At 34.2% G+C, this 20,495-nt stretch overlaps 1 protein-coding gene across 2 annotated transcripts in view; it reads right to left on the bottom strand.

Moving 5' to 3' along the window:
* Window positions 1-20,495, bottom strand: part of blo (bloated) — a 107,307-nt gene that overhangs the window by 15,314 nt on the left and 71,498 nt on the right. Inside the window, exon 4 of one of the 2 annotated variants that reach the window (XM_077427679.1) lies at window positions 8,478-8,756. The exons of the other annotated variant lie outside the window; for it this stretch is intronic. Coding sequence (XP_077283805.1) covers window positions 8,478-8,622 — 145 coding nt within the window. The 5' untranslated portion in view covers window positions 8,623-8,756. The remainder of the gene's footprint in view (window positions 1-8,477; window positions 8,757-20,495) is intronic. 2 annotated transcript variants of the gene reach the window in all.

Raw genomic sequence — 20,495 nt, 5'->3', positions numbered from 1 at the left:
TGCTGTGCTGCAACTCTCAACCTGTTCTGGAGTCGAATGCCCATTCGCAGACTCGGCGTGAGTCATCACGATTCCAGAAGTTTACGTTTGAATGGGTCAGAGCATATTCTCGGTAAGTGGTGAAGTGCTAAGCAATGCAGGTGATGTGCTAAACAAATTGTAAGCAAATTTCAATTGTTCAGACAACAGAAATTTAGACTTGTATCCATTTTGAGCGTTGAAGCATTTAGTACAGGAATCAGCAATCAATTGACTCATTTAGCCAGCAGTAGGGCTTAATGGTAGCGTGTATGTTTAGCACCAAGTGATTTGTGGGTTCGATCCGCCATACTGCTAGTTAGATTCGGGGGTATTTGTGACTCCAAATTGACTCCGACTCCAAATCATTGTTGAAACAGTTCCTCAAAATTGGCAAAAAATCATCTTTCCTGTTGTCACAAATCTTCTGTATTTATTGTGTGTATAATTTGTAAAAATTATGTGCAAAATCTTAATCCATAGATGTCTCAATGGATTAATTCTGTAATTAATTATATAATTGATAATTCGTGTTCTTCAGCTTCTGGAAATACAGTGATTTATGTAACAATAAAATGCTGCATTGTTTGTAATTAATTGTCCGGGAAAGCGCATTGGGGTCTTTCTGTCAAGCCTTCCTGGTATATATATATGTAAAATTAAAATAAATTTAATAAAAAAACAAATGAATATTTACTAATAGATTCGCCATGTTTAAGCTGTTTATATTACAAACACCGAGCGAAGCCGGGTAAAACAACTAGTAAATTATATTTTTATTGCCATGGTTGTCCTCGCGTTGAAATGGTCATGCGTTAAAATGTCCTAGAATTGTCCTCCTTTTAGAAAAGAAAAATACATTTTTTTCAGATTGACAAGATCTCTCTTGAATATCAAAACGTACAAAACCCATTTATCAGATTCTTTACAATCAACTACAGTACAATAAATTCTGAATTTGAACTTGAAAAAGTTGAAAGTAACTAAAGCCATATTGTTTGAATTGATTTTCAGTGCATAATAAGCCAAAAACCCTACTAAAAACTCGACAAACGAATTATAAACGTGTCAACTTCGTCTTTTAATGGCACAATAGCATCATCCATCCTTGACAACCGCCATTTTTTATCTCCTTCTAGCATCTTCTTTACCAAAAATATGAAGACCACTTAAAATTCCACACCAAAAAAGTATTTCTTTTGAATCTTCGCCATCAGACTCTCGAACAATGAACTTCAACTACACGAACCACACTTTAGAGCAGGTACCCAAGAGACCACATTCAAATTCAAACCACGTCCAATTGACATTCGGGAGTGTCCAGTCGTGATCGATTGGGATCCGTCTACAGTGCATTACACCCAAAATAAAATCATCCAAATCGCATATATAATACAGATAAAACAAAGCGTGCAAATGAATATTCCGTTTGTTACAGACATTATCAGATAGATAGATTCTATGACAGAATCACTAATAACTAGAGCCCGGAATCTGAAGGGGCCGGAAACGTGCCGCCTATTGTTCAATTGTTGTAAATGCTTTGTAAAAAAGGTTCAGCAAACCTTTAACAATGCATTTACAATCTTTGAACAATAAACAGCCCCTTCAGATTCCGGGCTCTACTAATAACCATACTAGCACACTTGTGAAGAGTCTCGGTGATTACAACAAAATGTCTATACCCTTCAGGTATAAACACACATTACCTAAACACAATTTGCTTTAGATTGTCGACTTCAGAGTCTTCAACATTGATGTATAATACACTAGACCCTCACGTCTTATACTGGTCTCCCTTTTGGCGCATGCACAGTATCTCTTAGTAGGTAGGTAGGTACCGCTGCGTCGTAGGGAAAAAAAACATTTTTTTCCCAACTTCCCCGCTAGTTAAACCCCCCGCACCCCTCAGTTAGTGAAGACAAGATTTCAGACCAAAATCACACGTCAGGGCCCATCTATGTGTATTATACATCAATGGTCTTTAATTAATATTATGTATTAGATGTATTATGAGCGTTTATAAGAATTGTAAATAGGTTTTTGAGCTCTTTTTCCTATTATGCTGTACATTAACATTAGAATAATATAATACTATGATTACTAACCAAATTTAATTAAATCGTAAAATAGAAAATTATCAGTAGATCAATAGCTATTAAAATAGATATAAGAAGTATTTTAAACATAATTTCGTAATAATAAAAAGCATTTAAAAATCAAAATCAAATGAATGTTGAGAATTCACTGAGGCGCCAGCCGAATACATCACTTAACTATTGCGTAGGTCTGCAAACGTCAATTGCAAATCGAACAAGGCCACCATTATATTACCACCTTCCTCATCATCGTCTATGGAAGTGGCGAATGCACTCGCAAGTGGGTGTCGAGTACAGTTCATCTCCGATGATCGTATGACGATTTATGCATCCATGCATAATGCATCCGCGTCGATTTTCGCGTCTGCAAGTTGCATCTATTGACGAGTCGCATACGATGTCTATGATGCATTCTTGATATATGAATGTAATACATACACACATACGTATATCAAGAATGCAGATAGACATGTGTGTTTGGAAGTACGAGTAATTATTGTAAAATAAACGCGCGGTGAATGCAAATTGACCTAATGTTTAAAATATGTATGCGGGATAGTACAGTTGTCCTTTGTATGCAAATCGAGCTGTTCAAAATCTGGGCCCGATTTATTCAAATTCGAATCATGATCGTGATGATGATCTGTCGTTTGAATTTGCATCACGATGATGATCATGATGGTTATGAAATTCGATCGATATTAGTTTGAGCTATCGTGGGATTTGTACCGCAAGTCCCTTTACACTAGTTTAAATTCTACATAAATGATTTACAACCTAGTTAATAATATTTTTGCTACATATTTTTAAAGTTGTACCATAGGCAATTTTTTTTCTGAATGGATCCTTATAAGATTTTATAGGGTTAAAGTCACAGGCACACGTCGTTATAATCTTGTGCCAGCTTCTAAAAATGGAGCCATTGAGAGGGCTGGACAGCAGCGCCTTGTCCATACAAACGTACTATACTTCTCCCTTCCTCAATTATGGCACCAGAGAAATTATTTTTTAATATGCTATTGATATCCACCATTGGGGTGCATCTATCGTTTTAATTTTTTGATTAATTATTTTTTATATGAGCTAGGAGCCGCTAAACATCTATAAAATCGCCTCTTTTTTACACACACGAAACGAGTCCAGCGTGCTTATTTAACGGTCGATTTAAAAATAAATACGCCGATAGATGCACAGAAAGTATCTTTCTCATACCGATGATGAAATTTTTTTAAAAATTGGTCCAGTTTTGGAGGAGAAAATAGTAGAATACGAAATCTCGATTTTGTCCATTTTAAATACGTTTTATCTGGTCGAAGCGCAACTGTCGCAATCACTCAATATATATATTGATATATATTGTCGCATTCACTCAATATATACATACACTCAATATATATATCGAAGAAAGGAACGGTAGCAAAATTAAGGTTTCGGGTGTACAGTCCTCTTAAGAGGGCTGGATACCCGAAACGTTAATTTTATTGCCGTTCCTTTCTTCGATATATATATTGAGTGAATGCGACAATATATATCAATATATGTATATATTGAGTGAATGCGACAGTTGCGCCTCGACCAGATAATGCCTTTTTTAAATCGACAAAAGTGAGGTTTCGTATTCTCCAGTTTTCTCCTCCGAAACTGGACCAATTTTAAAAAAAAATTCATCATCGGTATGAGAAAGATATTTTCTATGTTTGTGTTTTCGTAGTTTTTTAAAAATCAACCGTTTAATTAGCACGCTGGACTCTTTTCATGGGTGTAAAAACGAGGCGATTTTATAGATGTTTGGTGGCTCCTAGCTCCCATAAAAAATAACTAATCAAAAAAAATAAAAACATGCCTATGGTAGATATCCATAGCATATTAAAAAATAATTTATCTAGTGCCATAATTGAGGAAGGGAGAAGTGTAATACGTTTGTATGGAAAAGGCGCTGGTGTCCAGCCCTCTTAACTTCCAAAATTGGATATAAATCAGACTAATTCATATCATTCAATAAATTTCAAAAACATTTGATTCTTATTGGTTAAGCTTAGTTATTCCAACCAATAATAATTGCTTAATTTGAGGTTTGCGCATGTTAGAGGTGGTGTCATGACTAGAGGTAGGACCGGAAGCGTGCCGTTTATTGTTCAATTGTTGTAAATCCTTTGTAAAAAAGGTTCGGCAAACCTTTAACAATGCATTTACAACATTTGAACAATATACAGCCCCCTCAGGGTCCGGGCTTTAGTCATGACGAAACGTCTACCGACATAACGTCCACGACAAAATGATTACGCGACTAAATGGTTACGGACAAAATGTTTACGCGACATAATTCTCACGAACAATATGATAAGTATTTTTGACAAACAGAAAACAGTCAGTAATCGATAATATAAACGAAGTTACTGACCAAATAAAACGAAGCTACCGACCAAATAAATACAGGGCTTAATCAATCAACATAAAATGATATACCTACATACGTGCATTCTAGAAGTAATTATATAATTAATAATTATATAATTACTTCTAGAATGTAATTATATAATTAAGTAATTATATAGAAGTAATTATATAAGCCAGCAGCGTGGCTCGGTCGTTAAGCTTCTGCTTAACACTGAGAGGCGCCGAGTTCGATCCCTTGAGCTGACCTCGATTGAAAAGAATTTTTCTGAGTATATCTGTAATGCTGCTGGTCAGACCAGGATTTGTGACTCCTGGTTGATCGTTTCCTATCAGAGTTTGCCAATTTTCTCTGATTTCATTGTTGAAACGATTCCCGATTAAAAATTGGCTAAAAATCCTTCCTACCCACTATGTCACCACTATTTGAGTATGATTAATGTAAATATTACAATAAAAATGTATGTACAATTCATAGATGTCTCGTTAATTGTCGAGTTTAAGTCAGTGTCTCGTAATTTAGCGACTTATATAATAAAAAATGCTGTATTGTTTGTAATTTGGCCAGGAAGGCGCATTGGGGTTTACCTGTAATGCCTTCCTGGTATGAAATAATAAAAAAAAATAAATAAATAATTAACCAGCAACATCTCAATTCAGTCTCTTTCAAATTATATATTAGATTTTAACAATCTGAGAGTTATTTAATTTGAATTTTTTAAAATGACAGCGTAGATTCTTAAAGAACAATAAGTTAAGGTCATCAAGGTCGAAAATAACAATAAAAAAATGACCTACGTTGGATCTGCACCAACCTCCCACCTCTTATTTATAAAATGTCATACTTACACACTGTCTACTTATGTATTTGATTAACAAACATCATCGCCTGTGAAGTAAACTGCAGAAATGGGACTTTAGTAGTTTCTCAATGCCTTACGAAGAAGGCGAAACAAAGAAGGACATCGCAATGAACGGAATAGGAATCCTTACCCACGACAGGATTATATTACATCGCAAATCTCAATCGACGAGGATGAGGGCTCGGAGAAGATTTACACTTGTGACACGCCTCTGTCCGGTGGTAAATGTCAGACAGGCCAAAATGGGACATCCTCGATAAGGACATCTCACCTCACGGTCGTCGGGGTGGGTGTTGGGCACAGTTACGAAACCTCAAACGGCAAGCAAAATGTGGACGAAAGGACCTCCCACGCGCGTCATCCGCGAATAAAAATAGCGCTATCCTCCTTTGCAGGTGAACGAATTCGCGAATTAGACGAAAAGAAAGCAGGAAGTCTCGTCAGACGAGGCCTACGTCTCTCGACGGTGGTCTGCTCGAGTGCTCGTTTTTAAAAGCTTTTTAATAATTCTGGATGTGGAGCAAATTTGACAGGTCTCCCACTGTTGCGTGGTGAATTTTTCAATTTACGAGAGCGTTTGTTTCAACCGAAGCTTGACTCCTACAATACATACATAGGTGCAATACAATTATGCTTTCTTTCGGATAATGGGTATAAATTACTGACTCAAATTGAATGACTCAACGGCAGCGAGAGTGGGCAGGTCATGAATCCACGAAAAAGAAAATTGGATCGAATTGATAGAGATGACGTTATGAGTAAATATTATATTATAGAGACCACCAGGGAGTGACGCACTGTAACATTGAATCGATTATATTATATCATACATACAAGTGTTTAAGATGATAGTACGTTCGTATGTTCCGCAAAGGTTGATTAACTGGGGTTTCAAATATAAATTTAGAGACGAGATATGACTTTTCTTATAGATCTATGCCCAGTAAACACGAATCTGGTAATAAAAAATGTTGATTGGCTCGAGATTCGGAGATATGTGTTTTTTAAATCGCACGATTTTTATATATCTTGGTGTTGTTCGGTCGATGTCTAAAAATCCGTCAATTTCGTGTTCAAAATGAATATTGGAATCTATAGTCGGGTATTTTATCTTTCATTTTTAGTACTTTTCAGTTTAATCAAACCTCTCTAAGTAGTCGTCCAGTTCAAATCAAAAGTCAAAAGTACGTATTTTCACTTGGGATTTTTTCCCACTGTTAATACTATTTTATATTGAGTATTTTCTATTGACACATGTTTATTGGGATAGTGTTCTGGCCACACTATTTTTTTTTTTTTTGTTTGAAAGGGTTAATTGTGTGCGGTGTGCTGAATTTTAAATCGGTAAAATTGCGAGTTAAAAGCTCGTACTAGTATTTACACGAATCTGAATTGAATTGATAGGGATAATATATTAAATTGTCTTTATATGAGAATTAAATAAAATTCCACTTAGAAAAATCACATTTCGACTATTCTTGTAGATTAATAACAAAAATTTGTTATTTTATTGAGGTAAGCCAGTTATCAATAGATCTATAAGAAAAGTCATATCTCGTCTCTGAACCAAAAAAAAAAGTCATCATTTGTCGAACAGTGTAATGTACAAAACTACAAGTTTGCTCAGAAAATAAACTGCTAGATATGAAATTTCAGTTCAATGCGCCAAAAGGTTTCCGAGAAAAACATAAAAAGCCTTGATCTTCTAGAGTAAAAGTACTACTTCCGGTTGAGGTAAGAATATTTATCATATATAAAGGCATAAAATTTATAATTTATATTACATGTAAAAGTCATTCTGTCTGATTCGGTTAGCGGTTTGGGAGATAGTTGAATTCAAAAACTTAAAAAAAGAGGACACCTATAAGGGGAGGTACCATTTCCGGTGAACTTAAAAATTTGAAAAAATATTCACATTATATCGAAAAGAATTTCAGTTACCGATACTAAGTTTCAGTTAGATGGGACTAACGATGTTCAAAAAATCCCCAAAATTCAGACACACACACAATTTTTTTCTAGATCATGAAAACCTGATCAGAGATCGATTCTGAGTTCAAATCAGTCAAAATCTCGAGTTTGAATTTTCGCATGATCACAAAACTTCATCTATTGTTACTACGTACACAGATGAAGTAAAAATTTCAGGTATAAAGTAAGGGCTACAGCGCATCAATTCACATCTACTATTATGTTCTGTTATATAGAAATAGGCAAGTGAAATAGAAATTCTACAAATGTGAATACATATAATGTAAAATGCGCTGCAGGTAAATATATGTACATTGGAAGAAAAGCTATAAAAATAAGAGCATTGTGTTGATAGCGGATTTCACAATCAACAAGTACAAGCAATAATATAATATATGTAAAATAAAAACAGAAGAATATATTAAGTTAAAATTAAATAACACACATTTTACCATCTTGTATACACAGTGTAAAATGTTGATTTTTTGTTTCAATATATGTAAATATGTAACATAAAGTTTCATGCAATAAAATGAAGAAATGTGTTAAAAATAAAACATAAAAATATAAATATAATACAATGTGCAGATAAAATATTAAAATAAAAATAAATATTATTATGATAGATGACAGAAAGTATTGCTGAAATATACATAAACTTACCATACCCTATTAAGTTTTATAAATTTTCCCATAGCCCGATGCGGATTCGAGAAGGTGTTTTTTTTTTTTTTGTTTATTTATTTATCTATTGTATACTGAGAGAGTCCGATTGTTAATAATAATTGATTAGCCACGTTGTTAGTGTCGCTTTCCTTGTTTGTTAATTTTTTGCACTTCGATTCATTCGCTTTGTTTTGGTTTGTTAAAGTGAAATTTTCAATTCAGGGTTAATCACATTGTGGTTTGTTTTTTTTTTGTTTTGTTATCAACGAACTCGTTCCGTTGCACCGTGGACAGATTCAGGCCGAAGTGGGTTAACAGATTCGTCGTCCTTTGGTTGTTAAGTTGTTATGGGTTTTGTTTTGAGTCCTCCAAAAGGACTACTCTGTGTTGTTGTTGTTGTTTTGTTTGGGTTAGCTTTCCACCTTCGGAAGACGTGAGAAGAGAGAATTCCCAGCCTCGGCCTTACCGATTCGTTTGACGTGGACGTCCCTGTTGAAGGAGACGCTCCTTGTCTTGGAGGCTGGAGTGCTAGAAGAGGATTCCTCCGGTTTCGTCTCTTCCTCGGCGTGTTTGTTTCCTTCGGGCTCCTTGTCTACCTCCGCATCAGGCATGGGGAAACGCGGGGGAGGACCTTATCTAAGAAATTCTCTTATTGTCACCTAACCTTCTGTTTTTTTTTTGTTTTTATTTATTCATATGTCTTTTCGGCGACGTCTCAACTCGGACCGGGTCCTCGGTATGGCATCTGCAAGGTTAACAAACGAAAATGACATAACTGACGCCCAATAAAATCAAAACATAATTTTGGACAGTGACGTAACTCAAATTAACTCACCCCAACTCTACAGTTGATTCAATTCAACAAATCATACTAAAGTTACGCCACTGCTTAAAATATACTAATCAAATATCATTGTAAATTTGATATGTACTTTCGAAGATTCAATTAAGCTCACAACTTCAATGTAGTCAGTAATAAAATATTTAGGAGTAACGTTTGATAAAAGAATGAGATGGGCACCTCACATTGAGGCAGCGAAATGCAAGGCGATGCGGGGTATATCCTCAATATATCCAATATTTAATCGCCATAGTTCTTTATCAACGCTAAATAAAATAAAATTATATCGCGCGCTCATATTACCATTATTAACCTATGCTTCACCTGTATGGAATAACGCCTCGAATACTAACCTTTCCAAGCTCCAAGTAATACAAAATAAATCCCTTAAAATAATTTATAATACACCCATATATACTAACCTGAAAAAACTGCATGCTATATATAATATTCCGTTTGTTACAGACATTACTAACAAACTAACCAGTAGATTCTATGAAAGAATCACTAATAACCATACTAACACACTTGTGAAGAGTCTCGGTGATTACAACAAAATGTCTATACCCTTCAGGTATAAACACAGATTACCTAAACACAATCTGCTTTAGGTCATCGACTTTAGATAGTCTTTAATTAATATTATGTATTAGATGTATTATGAACATTTATAAGGATTGTAAATAGGTTTTTGAGCTCTTTTTCCTATTATGCTTTAGATTAACATTAGAATAATATAATACTGTGATTACTAACCAAATTAAATTAAAATTGTAAAATAGAAAATGATCAGTAGATCAGTAGCTATTAAAATAGATATAAGATGTATTGTGAACATAATTTCGCAATAATAAAAAGCATTTAAAAATCAAAAACAACTTCAATGTATGCAACATTCTTTCTTCTCTAAGCCGTCTAACCTCATCAACGATCAATCGCAGATGATAAAATCATCTGCAAAGACAGTATGAAATAACAAAAACTACACAAAATTATGTGTCGCGTAACTTACTACATACATATCCACGTATCAAAACAGAATATAAATCAAAATTAACCTTTGTAATAAATTAGAGTGAAAAAGTTTTAATGAATTGCAAAGGGGTGGTAGAAAGAGGTGTATGGATAGTTAGCTGTCATCGATCCGATCTGACACAAGATTGCGATGTAAATTTTAATGAGTTCGTTAGTTAATTAATTTATTTATTTATTTACATATTAGCCACAGTGATATTACAGAATACTCTAATACGTCACTGTGACCAGACATTATATAAAAATGGACGCAATGTACATATATGGCGGATACGTCGACAAGTATGGAGATTTCAAAAAAAAAATTTAGAATACCAGGAGTATACGTTACGCACAGGGATGTGGCGTGACGATCGATCGTGTTGAGGAGACGCGGGGTAGTGGGGAAGTGAGGAAGTGGAAACATGAGCGTCTAACATGTGCTCCTGATATTGAGCGACTTAGAACGTTAAAATTACCTTATTTATATATAACGTATCAACAGGCACAACACTTTTTAAGTATAATACAAAAACTGTCTATAGAAAATTAATGAGACATCTATGAATGTTATAGTTAATACATTTTTGAACTCATATTTTTATAGGGGTGACATAGTTTTTGCCAATTTGATTGATGAACTACTTCAACAATGAAATCAGATAAATTGGCAAACTCTGATAGAAAACGATTGACTTGGAGTCACAAATATCCAAGTCTGACCAGCAGCATTAAAGATTATACTCAGAATAAATTATTTTCAATCAGGGTCAGCTCATCGAACCCGGGGACCTTTCTTCTAAACTCTTCTAGCTTCATATCAGAGACATTAGCTTACTTCAATGTGAGCCAATCTCCGTATATCGGTAAGATATCAAAGCGATATGAAAAATGGAAGTAGTTCAAAATCAGATCACATTTTTTTGACGGGCAGGAAAGTCACTGAACTAACAGAGTAGGCTATTAAAAAGCTTGTAATAAAGTACAAGATTGGCACTGAACTGCCTGGCATTATTTAAAACACTCTTTAATCATAAAAAGTTTGCTAAGTCATCAAAAAAGTGTCTGGTTGATTGAAAAACTTTAAATATATATTTAAATATATAAGAAGAGCGTTATGATGAATCCTCTCGTACGTTTAATTACCATCTATATAAATAGTATATTGTATCTGCACAGCGATTGTCAACCTTGAATGATTTACATTTGTTGCGATACTGCGGAAACGAGTTAAGGAATCCTATACCATGCTATACATAAGTAACATTGATACGATCAAAGATGGCGTCTAGATTATGGACCGAAACCGCAAATCTCTTATAGACTCAGTTGCATCACGGAATTGCCTCTAGTAGGCACGTCGAAAGGTAGGTTGAAAACCACGGATCTGACAGATTGTTCACGTTCATCGAAACACAGCATTAGATGCTTAGAAATTGTCGCAAGCATGTCAAATTACATGTTGACACGAATATAGAAATCAGTCGAAAAATCAAGGTCAATGGTATATATGAGTAGTACATATATATGTATGTAGTAGTAGAACAAACGATCAAAGTTCTGTAAAATGCGATAAAAATGTTGGCACACGAAATCAATCAAGCCAGAGACGTGCGAGGGGATTGTGTTCTGAAAGCAAAAAAAAGGTACTGCTCGACAGAGATGTACAACTTGAAATTGGAACAGGTGCCTTCTTCGGAACGTTCGCACGAAATACCGGCATAGTTTAGGATGGTCTGGTTTTTGTTCCCCTTGTTGAGATTTCCAAATTATCTCCGATTGTTTCGACGACAACAATGCAATGTCAGACATCCAGAAAACTTTCAACCGACGTTTTCCCAGATGTGTCGAATGAATAGTTCAAAATTCGAGTGAATGGATATGACCCTGCACAATCGTATTATACGTACATAAATAGATACATATACCAGAGGCTATGAATCTTTTTTTCTATTTAAAAGTCCAAGCCAGAACAAAAAACAAAACCCCTTCCTATAATATGTATGTACATAGTTTCTTCATTTTTAACATGTGTAATATATTTTCTTATCGATTTTTCAACAATATATATGTATGTACATATAGCCTGAAATTAAAGATCTTCGATCAATGCGTTTGCCAGTGATGACGTATGGATGTGAAACTTGGATTTGGAACGCCAAGATGCTACACAAAGTCCAATGCACTCATAGAAGTATGAAACGCTGTATGCTTGTTATAACGAGGACGTGCAGAAAACAGAATACGTGGGTGAAAACGATGACGAGAGTAGTGGATATAGTGGATAGAGTGAATACATTAAAATGGCAATGGGTGGGAAGAAAAAAAGAAGTACCAGAATGGTACTCGATAGAATTCAAAAGGGTAAAAAGAAGACCGCAGGAAAGATGGGTAGACGTAATAAGGAAAATGTGTTGAGTGAGATGGATGAGAGTTGCGCAAAACAGAGACGAGTGGAAGCGCGTTGGAGAGGCTTTCATCCAGCAGTTAGATGGTGAATGGCTGTATATGATAATGATATATGTACATAAATGAGCCGTTATATTTGAAAGTGGTGGAAGTCCAATTTTCAGTTGCAAAAATATTATTTCTGTTTGACTTAATTTACAAATTGATATCACTTCTTTTAATTCGATATATCCAGAATCTAGGGAAAGTAGACTAAACTTATTACAGGCCACCAGTATTTCTCGAAATGAAGAAAAATAGACTAATGCCACTTTCAAATATAACGGATCATATACATATGTACATACATATAGTTTGAAATAGAATAAAAGGATAAACAAAATTACAACAGTTTGAACAGCAGCATAGCTTAGTGAAAAACTAATTACTATGTCACTACTATTTGGATATTATTTCAAAAATGTATAGTAGGTATATAAATTTAGTACTATAGATTTCGCTTAAGGGCAACTAGAATACGGCATCATGTAAAAATATAAAATTGGGTCAATTGTCTATGTCACCCAAAGTATAAATAAATAAATGAATAAATAAAAGTAAAACTTCCACACAAGGTAAGAAACAGGTTAGGTTAGGTTAGGTAATTCTCAAATAATGTTTCAGCGTTGCAATGGGGAGGGGTAGAAGCAAGGAAAATTGAGGGCGTCATCCATATATTTTATTTTTCTTATACATTGTAGTTTCACAGTCAAATGTTAAGTACGCAAAAAAGTTTTTCCTTTAATAAATGCTCAATTGATGAATTTTTTTTAAATATGCAATAATTTTATATAACCTTTTATGTGGATTAGTTCTATTAGAAAAGTTAAATGAAATATATTGTAAAGAAGATTTTTTTTAAAAATAAGCACTTTACTCAATGAAAATTGTTTTTTTCAATTCTAATATCATTCTTTTGATAAACACCTACTCAAATATCATAATTTTCGATCGCAATATAAAGCGTCGTTGAAGAGTTCTTTCAACGATATTTTTTCATTACTTTCTGAAAGGAACATGATAGAATAGCAAAAAACATTGATTAATTAGTAGAATTTGTACTGAAAAAGCATAAGTTAAATTTGCGAAAAATGAATATTAGTATCCGCGTTATATTTTCATGTGAAAATTCAAAGTTTGAATTTAAGTTTAGTCAAAGCAAGACTTTTCCAATTTTCGTATGGAATCTTATCGACAAAAAAAATCAAAATTTCGAAAACGACCGCGATGGATTGCATCACTACCAAACTACGTACATATATAAAGTAAAAACCATAGACAATCCATTGTCTGTCAAAAGCGCAATATTGTAACAACAAGAGCCGCGAAGGGAAGAGACAACCACATTTCGTTTCGGAACCGTCAAGTTTCACTTTCGCATGGCATTTAGCTCTCGAGGAAACCGACACGAGCTTGCAAAATCGTTCATGGTGATTTATGCGCGCTTCTACAGTTTATAGAGTCTCCATACACACAGATCCGACTTAATTGTGGCAGGTTAAATAGTTCCGAATATGGTCTGCGTACCCCAAAAAGTGGCGGAGAGTCGATTTCGAATTCGTTTTAACCGGGTCGTGGCGTCGATTCGAAAAAGTGCGAGTGGTTCACATATTTTTCTGCGTTTTTTAAATGGTAGGATTGCGCAATCGAGCTCGATTATGCCAACAGCTGTTTAGACATATGGTCTGGCCTTATATAGCGATCGTGGCTCTCCATACTGAACCACTGCCACTATAAGGTGTTCCCAAAAGTACTATTGAGGCTCTTATCACTTTACAGATCGCTCCAACGCAAGGAGAGTACTAATACAGATACAATACAATAATATAATTAATACAAGCATTTTTATACTATGCGAATTCATACATATACCATCCACGGTGACATCTATGGAGACATTTTTATGTTAGAAATTGACGATTCTCAACACACTGAATATCTTAAGATTTGCAAGAAAGATTGGAAAGGAAATGCCAATTTACAGAAAAATTGGCAAATTCTGAAAGGAAACGATCGACCTGGAGTCACAAACCAAGATCTAGCCAACAGTTAGTAGTGGGAATCGAACCATGACGACTCCGTTCGAAAGCATAAAAAGCTGACCTAACTAGTCCACGCTGAACATATGTATGTATATATGTAGTTATCCTATGCATTTGAATAGAATTTGATGACTAAAAGATCTAAAAATCAAACGGAGGACACAAAGAGTATGTTAAACATAATGATACGATATTTGATTCCAATTATTTTCAGAACTAGCGTGATTTTTATTTTATGAAATAACGGTTAAAAGCGATTAAACGACTTCTAGAAGGGAAAGAAAATAGCAAATGTTGAATGATCGAAGTTTTTAAATTTTTTACATGGTTGTTATATTAGCAATATAATATATAAAATTGTAATCTCCAAATCCTATTTCCTAGTATTGCTGTAGGGGACGTGAAGGAAAAAATAGACAATAAATAACTAAAATGTATAGAAAAAAAAAACAGTTTTAATATAGTTGTACAATTTAAGTCTTAATGGTAGCAAATAGGTCGCTGTGGGCAAAGTTATATTGTACAATATATAATTTATTAGGTACCTGTTTTCAAACGGATGTCATTCAGCAACAAATTGTTACATTTAGACATCATCGATTTGGTTTTTTTTTTTTTTGTGAACAATGTATGTTTTTCCAAAAAGGAATGTACGAACAAATTTAGAAACTTGAACGAGCGGTAACATTCGCAACCCACTATCGAATTTTCGACAACGGAATAAATCGTTTAGAATACTAAATGTTTTTTTTTGCATTTTCAAAGAATTTTATAATACTTGAGAACCACTCCGTATTGTTTTCTACAAAATTGTGATACATGCCGAGCATCTCCATTTCACTTTCACTTTCGATCATTTCCGATGACCTTATAGCACGGTAATTTTTTATTGGTGGATTATTTTAGATAAAATTTACATACAATGTTCACGTACGCGAGTTTTGTATTATACATATTATAACAATATTGAAAAATGCCGCTTAGAACTAACAACCATAATCATGTCAAAAAAACTATGTATGTACATACATATGTACATATGTACTTGTATTAAATTATTTCTGAATTAAACTACTTTCACCCATTTTATTAATAAATGATATATGTAAAGGGTAAGATAATAAATGAGAATAATATTCATGTAGAAGCAATTTACTTAGACTTTGAAAATGCGTTTTATAGAATAAATCTATTGAAAATCTTTTATGCACATAAACCTGAACATATTGGAGTAAGAGAGCAAATCTGGAGGACTAGTTGGATTAAAAAGTTTATGAAAATAACAAGATTCTCTGTGATGAGCCTATTTTACAGACCAACTATCTATTCAACATTGGAAGAGATATTCTTTACCATTAGAGAGGTCGTGGGTTCAAGTCCCGGCCAAATACGCTGCAGGCGAGATTTTGGTGGTTATTAAACCATAGATCGACCGTCTCCTGCTAATATTTTCCGATTTATCTAACTTAATTGTTGTGACGGATTCAATTTAGTATCCTCCTCCAGTTTCTAGCAAATTCAAGCTTCTAGTATCGACGTTTTCCCAGTTGTGTCGAATGAATAGTTCAAAATTCGAGTGAATGGATATGACCCTGCACAATCTTATTATACGTACATAAATAGATATACCAGAGGCTATGAATCTTTTTTTTTATTTAAAAGTCCAAGCCAGAACAAAAACAAAACCCCTTCCTATAATATGTATGTAGTTTCTTCATTTTTAACATGTGTAATATATTTTCTTATCGATTTTTCAACAATATATACATAAATATAGCCCGCAGAAAAAGATCTTCGATCAATGCGTTTTGCCAGTGATGACGTATGGATGTGAAAATTGAATATTGAACGCCAAGATGCTACACAAAGTCCAATGCACTCAAAGAAGTATGAAACACTGTATGCTTGTTATAACGAGGACGTACAGAAAACGGAATACGTGGGTAAGAACTATGACGAGAGTAGTGGATATAGTGGATAGAGTGAAGACATTAAAATGACAATGGGCGGGCTAGAATAATGGAAGAAATATAAAAGAAGTACCAGAATGGTACCCGATAGAATGCAAAAGGGTAAAAGGAAGACCGCAGGACGAAAATGTGTTGGGTGAGATGGATGAGAGTTGCGCAAAACAGAGACGAGTGGAAGCGCGTTGGAGAGGACTTCATCCAGCGGTTAGATATTGAATGGCTGTATATGATAATGATATATGTACATAAATGAGCCGTTATATTTGAAAGTGGCGGAAGTCCTATTTTAAGTTTCAAAAACATTACTTCTGTTTTGCTAGAATAATGGATGAAATAGAAAAGAAGTACCAGAATGGTACCCGAGAGAATACAAAATGGTAAAAAGAAAACCGCAGGAAAGATGGGTATATGGTATAAGGAAAATGTCATGGGTGAAATGCGCAACACAGAGACGAGTGGAAGCTTGTTGGTGAAGTCTTCATCTAGCAATGGATGGCGAATGGCTGAAGATGATGATGATTTCAGTAGTTTTCAAATTTTACTATCAATACCGAGATATTTGACGGAAAATTTTTCAAATACTTGGGTAGATACCACTCTTCTACATGCTTCAAAATTGACACATTCGTTTCGACAAGTTAAACTCAAATCCTTTCAATAGTACTACATAGTACATGCATCGAGAATGCTTTTCCTAGACCACGTCCAACACGAACGGCATTCATCCGTTCGGTGAATATACATAATAAGTTGCATTGTGTCCGTTACTTTCGTGACATTGACACGGACATACCCGCTCACAATGACATGATGAATCGAAACTCTCGAGAGATTTCGCCGTCACAGTGAAACTGTCAAACGACAACAGTTTACATAACAATCCATCTGCATATCAATGGCCACAAACATCACACGTCCAATTTCAAAACGGCCGAAACACACACACACACACCCACAATCTGCAAACGTCAAAATTTATGGCGAGTCGAAAGATTGATAGGGGAGGAAAGAATACATTTCGGACGAGATAGAGATTAACAGTGTGGGTTTGTCGAGCTTTGAAATATCCGCCCACTCGTCTAATATTTTTGCGAATTCAATTTGTTACACGTTCAGATACGTTGACCTCTCAATGTATCTACACTATATTTTGCAGGTGAACGATCTATGTATGTATGTATTGTGTTGGGATCAATTAAAATTTTCAAATTCGTCGCTATCCATCATCGTAATGTGTATTTGTTTGTTTGTGAACGACTTCAATACATCATATGAATGCGAGTCAAATTAAAATGATGCGCAAACTCAATACATTACAGTTGTTAGATTTTTTCTTGATTATTTAAATGAGTGTATGTATACGTATATTAGATAATGCAAAGTGATTACTTGACTTGATTAAGAGGGCGTTGACAGGTGCTCATGATTGACAAATTTAAAAAAAAGTTTTGGTATGCATCAATAACAAATATTTTTGAAGATTACGATCTATCGGTGCATTTGGAAAAAATAATTTTGCTCCTTGGAAAGAATCATTTGCGCATTAGAATAAAAGAAGTTGCGCATTAAATAAATATATTTCTGTTAAATATAAACTCTTTTATTTGTATGTTGATATGAAAAAATATGTTTCGATCATTTAACAATTACAAGCGCGCAGTTAAAAAAAATATGAAAAGATAAGTGAAAAATATGGTGCTTGGTCATTATGATTTATGACGCTAGAGAGACGTGGCAACGTCGCGAAAGTTAATGTAATCTATGCGAGATCCGCATATAGAGTGCGTTAATGCGCATTTCATTCATTTTAGGTTGCTTTATATTTTCAGTTGTTAAAGTAACTTTTCAAATTCCCGCATTTGATATTAAAATGTTGACTTAATTAAAACAATGGATTTTTACTTTTTCAAATTAATGATTTTTTTTATTTATTTAAGGGGTTTTAGTCTAATTTCTTATTTTATTTTTTTAAGTGTAAAAATATTAAAAAAACATTTTGTTTAATAATTAATTTAACTATATTTTTCTTTAATATATTAGAAAATAATTTTAAATTGAACATTTATATTTTGAAATGGAATCTAATATATAATTTCGAAAGAGACTTTGTATGTTTGTATCTTTGGTTGGATCTTCAAAAAAAAAAAAAAAACAAAGTTTCTATGACGACAATTCAATTGGTTGAGTATTATATTTTTTTCGATTCAAATAAATTTAATAATAAAACAAATGAATATTTTCTAGATTATTATTAGATTCGCCATGTTTAAGCTGTTTATATTATAAACACTGAGCGAAGTCGGGTAAAACAACTATTAATATATATTTTTATTTCACACAAATTTTATGAAACGCTTACGACAGATGCGCATTTGTTTTATAAAATGCGCGTTTAAATTTTCCCCAATTTTATTAAATAATAAAAATAAAAAAAAACTACAAATCGAAAATTGCTATATATTAAACAATGACAATACTCACACGTATATGGTATCGTTTGAACGGGGCAACATTTTCGTGGACGCAGAAAGGCCATTCAATTGAAAATTCAATCATCTCGACGAGCGGCCATTAGTGTCGAACGATTCGCCATATTGAGTAAGTGAATTGCACTTAAACGGCCATTGTTCCTCACCGCACACTGATCTAATCAATTCCACACGACGATAACAAAGCACGCTTTTTTCCCGTTTCGTACGTCACTTGCCAAACTTCGAGGGCTACAACCCTGATGATTATCGCCAATTAGCACTCGGCGAATCACCACCGTCAAAAAGTTCCCGGAAAGTGGTTAACATTAATAAAAGGAATGCTAATATTTGTATTCGATTAGTTGATAGGTCATGGGTTCAAATCCCGAATGGAATCGAATTTTTTTTGATATTCTCGATGTACATATGTATCTATCGCAGCTGATAAGATATGAATGGTAATGAAATTAAAATGGGTTTGGTGCATCCGCTCTAAAATCGCCAGATAGACGAACGACAGATTAACAGAACGGCAGCTTTAAACGTAATTCTCATTTTCTCGAAAGATAGATTGCACATCAGATGACGAGTAACCTTTCGATGTGCACAGATGCAATTATTGAAATGGTAATTATTAAAATTGAGTTGGATCTTTCTGGCGAGTTTAATAAGGCAAGATTCGGAACTTATCGAATCTTGCCTTATTAAACTCGCCTGAAAGATCCAACTCAATTTTAATAATTGCATCTGTGCACATCGAAAGGTTACCCGTCATCTGATGTGCAATCTATCATTCGAGAAGACGAGAATTGCATTTAAAGCAGCCGTCCGTTAATCTGTCGTTCAATTTGTCTGGCGATTTTAGAGCGGATGCACCGCATCCAATTAAAATATACCGTCTCCTATTGGAGTTTGCCAATTTATTTTTATTTATTTTATTTTATTTCAAATATACGTATATTTATTAATTTAATTTATTATTTATAATAATAATAACAATAAAATGACCAGTGTGACCTGACAGGTTGCCCCAAAGCGTCACACTAGTTTTACCAAACAAAATAACAATATAAAAACAATAAAAATTCCAATCAATCATCTCATTCAAATAGTCTCGTGTTGAATCTCAAGAACCTAACCAGCTCATCAACATGGCAATTAAACAGGTCCAAATGCTCATCAATCACATTAAGGAACCGGATAGCCTTTACAAGAGACGAGTTATTGAAAGCAGACGTTTTCGCAGGAATAGGTTGGAAAAGTAAATGATGACGCAAAGCTCTACCGCATTCAGGCGCCGAAAATTTAAATTCAAATAAAATCGAAGGGTTCTCCATTCTACCCTTTAATACTCTTGGAAATGGCAATAATTCTTCTCGAAGATAGTGAGTCAAAGTCTAGCATACCTTCGGGAAAACATAATGAGGAGAGTACTCGACGGATGGGAAGGTAGAATAACAATAGGTGGCTGAAATATGTATTACTAACATAAGATTCACAGACGACACGACGTTAATGGCCAGCAATGAGAATGAAATGGTTAAACTACACCGTAGAATAGAGATATGTAGATAGTAGACACCTGGGCTAGATTGAAAAAAAACCTATTCGTTGACAGATTTGAGACTCTCATGAAGTTTAACGCTTTAAAAGACTACGAGGAAGTCATTATATAATCTACATACATACATAGGTACC

Source organism: Arctopsyche grandis, chromosome 3, assembly GCF_051622035.1.
Source record: "Arctopsyche grandis isolate Sample6627 chromosome 3, ASM5162203v2, whole genome shotgun sequence".
NCBI classification, from domain to species: domain Eukaryota; kingdom Metazoa; phylum Arthropoda; class Insecta; order Trichoptera; family Hydropsychidae; genus Arctopsyche; species Arctopsyche grandis.
This window is presented reverse-complemented; position numbering and strand designations above follow the sequence as displayed.